The sequence below is a fragment of the Schistocerca piceifrons genome, chromosome 7 (assembly GCF_021461385.2).
Source record: "Schistocerca piceifrons isolate TAMUIC-IGC-003096 chromosome 7, iqSchPice1.1, whole genome shotgun sequence".
In the NCBI taxonomy this organism is placed as follows: domain Eukaryota; kingdom Metazoa; phylum Arthropoda; class Insecta; order Orthoptera; family Acrididae; genus Schistocerca; species Schistocerca piceifrons.
In genome coordinates, this window is record NC_060144.1 from 438,350,637 (window position 1) to 438,363,372 (window position 12,736).

Here is a 12,736-nt window from a genome sequence, read left to right on the forward strand (position 1 = left end):
AACAATATGGGAATTGTGGGTCCGCCTTGATGCAAAGCTCTTTGTAGTTTGTTTTACTTATTTATCCTCCAAACTAGTTTAAGCAACAAATATCGCCATCATCAGTGGGTTCTTTAAATCCAAAACACGCAGAAATTAGCGTAGTTATACAAAATTTGTAACACATTATTACATTTTTACTGTTTGTTTTCTTTTGAAGTAAAGTTCCTGAAGATAATTCCATACTACCTTATTTATTCTACGCTATAGAATGTTTTTAAGAATTGTTGTCACTGTTTGTGGCTATTTTCTGTGCTTTTTCTGTTGCCGTCTTTCTTAGCATACATCATGTCATCTGCAACTGTGTGAGCAGCTGTTGGTAAAAAGATACTACAATGTCAACTTACGTATGTCAGCATTATTCACTTGGGGTTGCGGTACAGTTTTGGTGTGAACTAGGCTGTTACTTAGTTTGGCGTGTACTCATGTTCCATGGACAGAGTGCAACTAATTTCATACACAGAAACGCAAAACCTTCACACTTTGTTTATGATCCAAAACATTACGCCACCTTATTGTTCATGCGTGCCGCGAGTAACATATCGGATGTTGTGAGAAGGCTATTAAAGCTGTAGTGGGAGTTCTGTCGACTTCTGTTCCTTATTTATATCTCTGTGTGTGATTAGTGATGGGAAAGTGGTTCGTGTGTGTGTGTGTGTGTGTGTGTGTGTGTGTGTGTGTGTGTGTGTGTCTCACGCTTTCTGTTCTGTGTCCTGGGTCAGTTCTCTGAGAGCAGTAAAGAGAGTGTTTTTTTGATGTGGTGTGCTCTGCTGTGTTGTCTGTGTGTTCTGCCTCTGGGTTTTCACATCCTTTAGTTGTGCTCTTGAGTGCGTGGCCACTATTTCATGTTTCACTTTTAACTTGTTAATAAGTTTGTTTATGATGTCTGTTTTGTAGTTGTTCCGAACAGCAATTTGTTTGAATATATTTAGTTCCTGTGTGTAGTTTTCTGGTTTAAGAGGTGTTCTGTTTATCCTGTGGGGCATGTGGATGAAACTGGTATGTTTATGCACTGTCAGGTGGTTGGATGAGCTATGGGTAATAGTGCTTGTGGTTGTGGGTTTTCTGTAGATGGAAAATTCATATTGTTGGTTGTTTCTTGTGATTGTAAGATGCAATAAATTTAGTTTCTTGTTTTCCTCTATTTCCAATGTGAAGTGGATTTGTGGGTATACTGTGTTGATGTTACAGTGCAACTATTCTATCCTTTTTGTGGAAGGGAAAAACATCATAAACAAAAACATAACACTTTGCAGGAACAGAAGTAGTCATAACTCCCACTACAGCTTTTTTAGTCTTCTCACAATATGCGATACATTTCTCACAAACAGCAAAATGACTTAATGCTTTGGATCATAAGCAAAGTGAGAAAGCTTTGCTTTTCTGTGTACAGAATTAGCTGCATACTGTCTATTGAATGTGAATACATGACAAACTAAGTAACAGACTAGTGCACACCAAAACTGTATCCACAACAATACTGCCAAGTGTTTAATGATGACGTGTGTAAGTTCACCTTGTAATATTTGTTTACCAACAGCCGCTTGCACAGCTGATGTATGCTAAGAAAAATGGCAACAGAAAAAGCACAGAAAATATGCCACAAACAGCGACAACCGTTCTTAAAAACATCCCATTAAATACAATAAATAAGGTAGTATGGAAGTATCCACAGAAACTATATTTCAAAAAACAAACAGTAAAAATGTAATAATGTGTTACAATGTTTGTATAACTATGCTATTTTAATTTAAAGAACCTACTGATGATGGCGATATTTGTTGCTGAAATTAGTTTGGGGAATAAATATACAAAACAAGCAATGAATTGCTTTGCATCAAGACAAGCTCACAATTTCAATATTGTTGTTTCTCTATGCAAACACAGACCAAATGGAACAGATCCAAGATAAAGTTATTGTTTCTACACCATGCCAGGCATTTTTAGTGAAGCTCTTCAACAAACTTAAAAAAACGAAGATGAAATTACATCAAACAAACAAGAACCTCAAGTACACCAAAATCTGCTCAGCCAACATCATCATTCCTAATTATATTAAAATTAATGTAAACAACATGTCACCTGCAGGACATGCTTGGTAAACAAACAACTGGAAGAGCCTGGCTGAAAAATGAATTTGCTCTCTATACTCAAAAAAGCAAGAACTAAGTCAGCTTATACAAATTATACCTAGAATTAGCAAACCAAATCACCAGCTCCTCAACACTGTATAATGTAATGGAAAGAGTACATCACCACCTGCAGTCAATAATACAAAAGAAATGGCATGAACAGGAACAGAAATTAAACTCATGAACAAAAACAGCTCTAAAACCGAGACATACACAACACACATTCCACGAAAGCTTGATTAATTTTACTGATGTAACACTCACAAAAGAACAGCAGCTACTTGAGAAAGGTGCCAAATACAATCTGAACATCTACATAATAATACCTACATAATAATTGAGATATTTGAATGGTGCGAAAAGTGGCAGTTGATCCTAAATAACGAAAAGTGTGAGGTCATCCACATGAGTGCTAAAAGGAACTCAAAACTTCAGTTACATAATAAATCAGTCTAATCTAAAAGCCGTAAATTCAACTAAATACCTAGGTATTACAATTACAAACAACTTAAATTGGAAGGAACACATAGAAAATGTCGTGGGGAAGGCTAACCAAAGACTGCAGGACACTTAGAAAATGTAAGACACCTACTAAGGAGACTGCCTACACTATGCTTGTCCATCCTCTTTTAGAATACTGCTGCACGGTGTGGGATCCTTACCAGATAGGACTGATGGAGTACATTGAAAAAGTTTGAAGACAGTAGCACGTTTTGTATTATCGCGAAATATGGGATAGAATGTTACAGAAATGATACAAGATTTGGGCTGGACATCATTAAAAGAAAGGCGGTTTTCGTTGTGACTGAATCTTCTCACGAAATTCCAATCACCAACTTTCTCCTTCGAATGTGAAAATATTTGGTTGACACCCACCTACATAGGGAGGGACGATCAAGATAAAATAAGGGAAATCAGAGCTTGTACAGGAAGATACAGGTGTTCATTCTTTCCGCATGCTATACGAGATTGGAATAACACAGAATTGTGAAGGTGGTTTGATGAACCCTCTGCCAGGTACTTAAATGTGATTTGCAGAGTAACCATGTAGATGTACAAACACAAAAAGGCTAGAAGAGCTGCACTGTAACATCAACACAGTACACCCACAAATCCACTTCACAATGGAAATAGAGAAAAAGAAGAAACTAAATTTATTGTATCTTACAATCACAAGAAACAACCAACAATATGAATTTTCCATCTACAGAAAACCCACAACCAAAAGCACTATTACCCATAGCTCATCCATCCACCCATCACTGCATAAATATGCCAGATTCACACATTCGCTCCACAGGATAAGCAGAAACCTCAAACAGAAAACTACATGCAGGAACTAAATATATTCAAATAAATTGCTGTTGGGAAAAAAAAAAAAACTACAAAACAGACATCATAACCAAACTCAAGAACAAGGTAAAGATGAAACATAAAAATAGTGGCCACGCACTCAAGAGCACAATCAAAGGATCTAAAAACCCAGAGGCAGAAGGCACAGACAACATAGCAGTCCACATCCAATCACAAAAATAGACAGATGGTACATACTAATTCTGGTACCGAATGCCACGGGTTTCAAATCCGTGCCAGACGGCATGGAACTCTGTCACCACTAGAGGTCTCTGCAGCAGTCGCACTGTAAGCCGTGGCTATGCGTGCTCCTGGCCCCGAGTCTAACATGCGGGCACCACTGGAGCACATGGTCCAGGCAGCCAATAGTGACATACCCTGTTGTGTATTTATGTGACTGCCAAGTCAGTCTGGTATTCGCATTGAGTTGGTTGATATCTCTCTTACAGACATCGTGTTTATGTTGCATTTGCTTACTTCCCGTTTACGAGTGGACATTGTTTCGATTTCGTGAGGCTATCTCTTGTGACCCCATTGCTTAATACTTTGTTGTTGATTTTGGTGTCTTGTTCGGTTGTCTGTTGTCATGCTTGTCCTTCCATTCCCATTCTTCCACCTTGTTTGTTCGTGAGCCACTCCCGTTCGGTCCCACTACGTTTTTGTTAGTGCCCACCCCGCGACCATTCCTGTCACGGTTATAACACTAACGTACAATAACAAAATATCATATAGAATTGGAAACACCTCGAAAAAGCAAGGGATCCCAGTAACATTCAGAACAAACAACACAGTTAAAAAAAAGAGAAACCTCAGACACATCCAGCAATGCTGGAATATATCAGCTCACATGTAACTCCTGTCAAGCCCAATACATACGACAAGCAAGCAGAAATTTCTGAATGAGGTACACAGAGCACATGAGAGCTCTGAAGCGTGACAGCACACACTCAACTTTCGCAGAACACCTAATGGACAAAAACTGTAACTCCACTAATATCAAAAACGATCTACACATTCTGAAACAGAGCAACAGTCTATACCAATAACTAAAAATAGAAGAATATTACTACATACAAAAGGCTGTACTAGGAGGGAAAAATGCAATAAATGAAAACACAGCACTTTGCAACAACACACTATCACTCTGAATGAACTGACCAAGGACACAGAACAGACAGCACACATACACAAAAGAACCACTTCCCCATCACTCCTAGAGACAAATAATGAACAGAAGTCGTCAGAACTCACACTACAGCTTTCATAGCATTCTCAAAACATGCGATACATTTTTCGCAACACACACAAACAGCAAGATGGTGTAATGTTTTGGATCATAAACAAAGTGTGAAAGTTTTGCTTTTCTGTGTGTAGAATTAGCTGCACACTGTCCATCAAATGTGAGTACACAACAAACTAAGTAACAGCCTTGCACACGCTATAGCTGTATCCACAACACTACCACAACCCCAAGCATACAACGCTGACATATGTAAGTTCACCTTCTAGTATTTGTTTACTAACAGACACTCACAAAGCTGCAGATGAGATGATGTACGTTAAGAAAAACGGTGACAGAAAAAGCACAGAAAATATGCCGCAAACAGTGACAACAATTCTCAAAAACATGCTATAATGTACAATAAATAAGGTAGTAAGAAAGTACTGACAGAAACTATATTTCAAAAAATGAACAGCAAAACTGTAATAATGTGTTACAGTGTTTGCATAACATAAATTGAAATTTTCTGCATGTTTTAGATTTAAAGAACCCACTGAGGATGGTGATACTTGTTGCTGGGGAATAAATAAGAAAAACAAACAACAAAGTGCTTTGCATCAAGGTGGACTCACAATTCCCATACTGTTGTTTGTCATGCAAACAGGGACCAAATGAAGAGTTCCGAGATAAAGTTATTGTAACAATGTGCAAGTAATAAGGTGCGCTACCCTGGCAATTCCAAGAAAATCGCGAGAGAAGTTATACACATCTATTATGTGGTTTATGTATTCGTGCATAAGGACCAGGTGTTAGAGTTCCCATTGGTCAAGTGATTAAAATTGGTGCTTCTTAAGATGAAGATGTATGAGGCAAAGGTTCAACTCCTGCTCAGACTTAGTTACTAAGCTACTTTTTTATCATTGGTCATATTATTTAATTTATGACATTTGAGAGGCAATATAATGAAAAAAAGAAACATATACTTTTCATGAAGTTTTAGGGAATTTCATATGCTATTTGACTATTTATTATTTGTAATTAAATTTTCTAGGACGAGTGAGAGGCTTGGAAAGCCTAAGTCAAACCTCGATATATAATGAAGCAAATGACATTATTCAAAATCAATAATACAGTGAGTCATAGTGCGCCACACCACAAAAGCAATGTACAATTACTCGTCAGATGTGCTCTCGACATCACACATTGCAGGATGGTATTTATCATACAGACATGGAAACCATAAATTGAAACTTCATGCAAGTAAACATAGTTCTTTTTTTTCTTCATTTATTACCTCTCAAATGTCGTATAAATTAAATAACATGACCAGTGATGGAAACAAATAGATTCATAATTAAGACAGAGGGAGTTGAACCTTCACCTCATACACATTAATCTTACGAACCTCCAACACTAATCACTTTACCAGAATGAGCTCTTAACATCCAGCACCTACACAGAGATACATAAGTCAAGTAACAGATGCGTAAAACTTTTTCTTCTTCACCTACTTCTCATTTTAGGTGGTGGCTGGATGCCCTTCCTATCACCCCCCCCCCCCCTGCCCCTCCTCTCCCCACCCCAGGATAGAATCTGTGTACCCCATCTATTGTCTGCATCTAGAGTAAATCTCAAGTGTCAGGACATTTTGTAAATACTTGCGTAGCATGTAGCAGAGGTGGGACATGGGCAACAGCCCGGTGTTCACCTAATTGGATGTGGGAAACAACCTTAAAATCACATCCAGGCTGGCCGGCTCACTAGCCCCCACTGTCAATCTGGCTGGCTTGCCTCCACTAAACCTGGAAGCAGTGCACTAAAGAGCTCAGCTATCCAGGCAGGTACTACTCTTCTTACAGTTATTTGCTTATGGTTTCACTCACTTTTAGAATGGGGCCCATTACAGTACTTCTATGGGTTTTTAAAAATCATCCCGAAGTTTTCATTTACAAAAGTATGACACAAAATAAAATATACTGCCATCTCACCTGATCATCATCAAACGAGCTCCGATTATCTTCATCAGAACTTGTGTTATAATCTGATCGCTGACGTTGTCCATTCAGCAGTTGTGGTGCTGTTGTAGAAGGGGGAGTTGGACTGGGAGCAGCACGTGTCCTCCTGAGACTGCGACTCCCATCCATCACTGGACGACATGCTGGAGGCGAAGCCAAGTTGAGAACACCTGTCATATGGAAGCCCATTCCACAATCACAACAATTATAATTACCCTGTACCACACAATGACAACTAAACAATAATGTTTAAAACAATTCTGATTTATTCTTCACTCTCATTATTACATGCCATGTTTTGACCTATCTAGACAGTCTTCGGATCCACAACAAAGTAAAACTACACATATACCATCTAGTATTTTACAATAGGTACAAAACAATTTACCTAAGTAGTTTCATCAGCAACCATTCTCATATCAGAGTACTTTGTTTTGCAACTGTGATCAATGTTTTAAATTGGTATCTATGTATTCATTTACATTTTCTTTGCATGGAGTCACCACATTGAAGGGTTTTGCAAACATCAGACATAACAACATGATAAAAATTCTATTTACAAAATACATTATACACTGCAATAGTTGAATGTATTATTTTACGACTCATATGCCACTGGTTCACTTATAAATGCATCATCTCTGAAACACATTCAATTTGCAGATGATAATGTTTTGTTTGCTTCAGATGCAGAATAACTTTAGCAAAGAATGGAGGGATTGAAGAGAGCATGTATGGCAGTAGTCCTGAAGATTAATTACAGTAAGACAAAAATATTCGATAAAGGAAAACAGAAAATGGACAAGAGACAGGAGTCAAGCACGTGATAGTGACTGATACAAAACTGAACTGGTGGTGGGCTGGGCACATAATGACACAGGACTATGTCGAGTTCTGCCAATTCACTGAACTCCTCACGGTAAGAAAAGACGTGACGATGGATTCACAATGAAAGAAATAAGCAGGGCAAAGTTCTACATGGAAAGGCGACAAATGTAATATGTGGAAAAGTGTGGTACAGACCTATATCAAGCTGTGGATGATAAGTGCCTGAGGAAGATGGTAAGTATCAAGTTTAATTGAAATTGCTCCATACATCTTAAATTGCTCTATGCATCTTAGAGCTATTCTGGAATTTCTGACTTCCAATTGTTCGCTTTGTCATAGATGTCTGTAGTACACAAATTCTATGCATCACAAATCATATCACTTGACATTATGGTATATTGAATGCCACTGGTGTTACATCTACACTTCTTTAATTATGCCAAACAAAATTTACACAAACTTAGACTTAGAAATAATTTTCATTTATACAATATGAGATACTTTAGCACACTCAAGACTTTCTCACATACACAATAGCGATCAACATTAAATTCTTCAATGAATTACCAAAAACCGTGCAATTTATTCCCTTACACAAATTTTAAAAATGTTTTATGAACTTGGCTATAGTCTGAATTTTACTCAGTGGATGTAAACTTAATAAGCATTAGCCAATGTAAGCATTATTGTTTGATTTTATCAATATTCATTTAAATTTACTTCATACATATCCAGTAAAATCATTATAAAGCATCAGCATGTTGCAAAGATAGGCAATCAAGTCAAAATGATGTGGAATAAGAAGTGCACTTCACAGGACATGAAAAAAATTTCTTTGCTCTTAACAACAAGATTAGTTAGTCACAACTGAATTAAATCAGGCTACAAAATAACTACAAGATACAATGTATGGGGACCTGAACTACTGTTCCTCATATACATAAACATAAACAATCTTCTGTCCAACATACAAGCAGAGTTAGTTCTTTTTTCACATAACACTAGAACTGTAATCAATCCTAGCATACTTCCAGAAGCAGAAGGAATGGTTAATAAATTTCTTAAAAGTATCGTTGGCCGGCTTTCTGCAAATGGTCTCACCCTCAATTTTAAAATGACAATATATTCAGTTCTGCACATCTACAGGGTGATACACCAGTGATAAGTGTAACACATGGTAGAAAATAATAAATATGGTGGGAACTTAAAATTCTTGTGTGTCCATGTTGATGAGAATTTAAACTGGAAAAAGCATGTTTTGGAACCCCTAAAACAACTTGGTTCAGTCACATTCGCATTTGGAGTCATTGAAAACCTTGGGGAGAGGCATATCTGTAAACTGACATATTCTGCACATTTTCAGTCAATAATGTCACATGGCATAATGTTCTGACGTAAATCATCTTTAAAAAAGAAAGTCTTCATTACTTAAAATGTGCTGACTGAGTAATATGTGGTGCCCACCCACAATACCTTGAAGACACATGTTTAAGGAGTCAGGCATTCTGGTCACAGTATTTTTATTCCCTCAAGAAGCTTGTTGTAAATAAGTCACTACAGTTCCAAAGGAACAATGATGTACACAATAACAATACCAGAAGAAAAATGGCATTCATTACTCCACATTAAAGTAGTCTTTACAACAAAAAGGGGTGCAGAATCCTGCAACAATTTTTTTTTTTTTTTAATCATGTATCTGCTGATATGACATGTCTGACAGGCAGTGAAGTAAAATATGAAAAACAAACTGAGAAAGTTTCTCCTTGGTAACTCCTATTCCATATGTAAATTTCTATTATTGTAGTGTCTCATAGGTGGTGGTTAGGAACTACTAAATCACATCTGTATATCTTTCTCTCTTTTTTTTTTTTTTTTTTTTTTTTTTTTTTAAATAAAAACTTAGGGATGTTCGGCATGAAAGCAAGTGTACAAATTAATTTGTGATGTGAATGTTAAACACCTCTTTCCACATCATTACGATTTATCATGCAGAATGATCCATGGAACATGAAACTCACTAACTAATTAACTAGAAACTGAAAGTTTTTAACGAAAGGATGTCTCACAAAACTTGTGCATAAACTATAAACAGAGTATTATTTAATGATACTGGGCGGAATTAAGGGCTACTCAGCTTGTACCAAGAAAAGGTCTCACAGGGTTGAATGACCCTACAGCCCACAGGAAAGGACTTCCATTGGTATTATAAAAGGCATGGTTATATTTTAGTTATACTTTATACAGAGATACAAGAAGGAGTCAAATGAAAACTTTAAATATTTTTATTGAACAAAAGTGAAACACAAGTGTATCATTTTTTGGCATAGTCTGCATACCATCCATCATTCAAAATACTTCATCCAGCACAAAGGAAGTCCTGTGGGGGCGGGGGGGGGACTATTTTGGTAAAATGTACAGCCACTCATGCAACGCATGCTGCATGCTGCATCTCTTTATTGGAACGAAATTTCTTTCCTCCCATCACTGCTTTGATTGATCCAAATATGTAGGTCTGGTGAGTATGGTGGATGTGGCAGAGTATCAACATGCAGGTCATCAATGGTTTCAAGTGTTGCACCGACAGTATGAGGCTCAGCATTTTCTTGTTGCAATATGACACCAGTAGTTAGACTCCAGGTTGCTTTGATCTTATTGCAGGCCAAAGCTAATTTTTTAACATGTTGCAATATGATGCACTGGTGATGATGTTTCCCCTAGTTGTGTAGTGTTCGAAGACAACATGTCATTTATCCCAAAACAGAGTCAGCAAAATCTTCCCTGCAGAATACTGCATCCAGAACTTCTTGGGTTTTGGTGATAAGGAATGATGCTATTCCTTGCTTGCGCTCTATTTCACATTTGTGGTGGTGTACCCAGGATTCACCTCCAGTAACAATTCTCACAAAGAAGTCATCACCTTTTGCTTCAAAGCATCACAGAAGTTTCTCACAGGCATCAAAATGTCACTATATCAGTTCTGGAGTGAGCTGTGGTGGCGCCCATATTGCAGACACTTTGTGAAACTTGAGCGCTACATGAATAATGTGATGTGCTGATCCACGACTAATCTTCAGATCTGCAGTTATTTCGTCCACCATCACATGACCATTGTCCATTGTACTGGCTGCAAGTGCTGCCATAGTCTCTGATGTCACAATGCAGTCTAACTGTACCAGGTGCTCAGGTGCTTAGTGTCTGTCACAGAAGTCATGCAATTTCTGAATTTTCTACTCCACTCATACACTTGCTGCAGAGATAGACATACATCACCACACTGAACCTTCAGCCCATGATGGATTTCAATAGGATTCATGCTTTCATTGATCAGAAGATGTGTGACAGAGCACTATTCTTCCTTGGTGCATGTCGCAAGCAGAGCAGCCATTTTGAACCAGTACTGTGACTGCATTTCACTTGTCTGTAGTATGCTGACACATGAAGGGCATTCCTTATATCGCTGGAAGTGCTGCTAACTTACAGAACAATGGCACAAAATGTCAATTTTCAATTACACTTAAACAGTTTTCATTTGACTCCCCCTCATATAAGCAGTGATAAACAAGAAAGTAAAGAAAGTAAAGAAAGTAACCTGTTTCAGGAACGGCTATCACAATATCCTTGAACCTGCGATTTGGCTTCAGCTTTCTGTCCACACTGGGTGGTGCAGGATATGCACCAGGTGACAGCTCATTTGAAGCAATAGACAGTGTGTCAGACAGTTTGCGGCCAGGCTTCAGGCCCCTGTCCACAGCTGGTGGGGTTGGCACCTGTCCAAGAGGACTCGGACTCGGCAAATTGGAATATGCAGCTGCAGTCGATGATGACGCTACAGAACCAGAGCAGGATCCCTCTGACTGTGGAGATGGTGGCTCGTCACCTATAGTTCCATCTTGAAGGGGCACGTTTACTACATCATCATGGAAATCGTACCTATAGCACGAAACACATAGCAACAGATTAAAAAAAGGATTGCAATGAAAATTTTATTTCCAATCAATTCATCTTACAATTATACTTGTTGTGATACTTTCTTGGACAGAGAAGTTAAATGAATAATAGGCACAGAATGATTATAAAAGTAAAAATCAAAGTTTCTCCAAACAGCCTTTCTAATCGTTCATGTGATGATCATTAGCTTTCTACCAAATCTTAACATAAAAAAAAAAAAGAGTGAAACAGATTGCGAGACAATTGCTGACTAACAGGGCAACAATTTGCAGGCTGTATAAATATTATTACTACAGTTATTGTAAGCTATCTTTTCCATGTCAGTGGTGATGTTTGTTTGAAAAGTTAGTACTTGAACTAGATTTCAACTACTTTTCATTAAATTAAGTGGTGATGAGGAGGTGTACTGTCTTAATCACTGAGATGAGTGTGAACTCTGAAGACATTCTTGACTGCATGAGAAACTAGGTTACCCTGTCAAGCAAAAGGAGACAAATTCAAAACTAAATATTTTAGTAAAAACATTTTAAGGGCTTTACCAGGGAACTAACTATGTCCAAGTGCCAAGAAGAAAGTTTTTGGTCAGAGGGTAAAAAACCACTTCAAGGTGATTAACAATATTTTGAAAGGAGTGAAAATATGTACATATTCGGATGGCATTTAAAGAAGTAAGTTTCCTCATCTCTTTGTCTGTCTCCTGCTGTTCATGGGTGCAGCACTCTTCTATAAAATAATTACAAGCGCCTGTATCAGCCACTCGCTTCAAATGCTATTCAAAACCAAACTCCTGTTACTTCTACAACAACTCCAACAATTTTTTTAAAGGTTATTTGGTACTGAAAATTCAGATTTAATAGTCCTTTATAAAATATCTGTGTATACAAAAACTGTCAACAGTATCTTGATTCACATATTCACCAACAGTTTTGAGTAATTTTTTTATGCTGCTAAAGTAAATGCCACTCAAAATTTTAAGTACGCAGTAGAGAAAAGAATGTATGACATAGCAGTTGACTGCAACACTCCATATTTATAGAGGAATGTACAAGACTTATGACTACATGAAGGAAGGAGAGAATACTTGTGGTGTCACCGCCAGACACCACACTTGCTAGGTGGTAGCTTTAAATCGGCCGCGGTCCATTAGTACATGTCGGACCCGCGTGTCGCCACTTTCAGTGATAGCAGACCGAGCGCCA

The 12,736-nt window shown here is 37.7% G+C and overlaps 1 protein-coding gene across 4 annotated transcripts in view; it reads right to left on the minus strand.

The window, feature by feature from the left end:
- The window catches only part of LOC124804745 (protein daughter of sevenless), a 258,427-nt gene that overhangs the window by 4,862 nt on the left and 240,829 nt on the right, over positions 1-12,736 (minus strand). For all 4 annotated transcript variants that reach the window (XM_047265044.1, XM_047265042.1, XM_047265046.1 and 1 more), the window contains 2 exons: positions 11,179-11,519; positions 6,735-6,931 (listed from right to left, as the gene is read on the minus strand). In XM_047265044.1, coding sequence (XP_047121000.1) covers positions 6,735-6,931; positions 11,179-11,519 — 538 coding nt within the window. The remainder of the gene's footprint in view (positions 1-6,734; positions 6,932-11,178; positions 11,520-12,736) is intronic.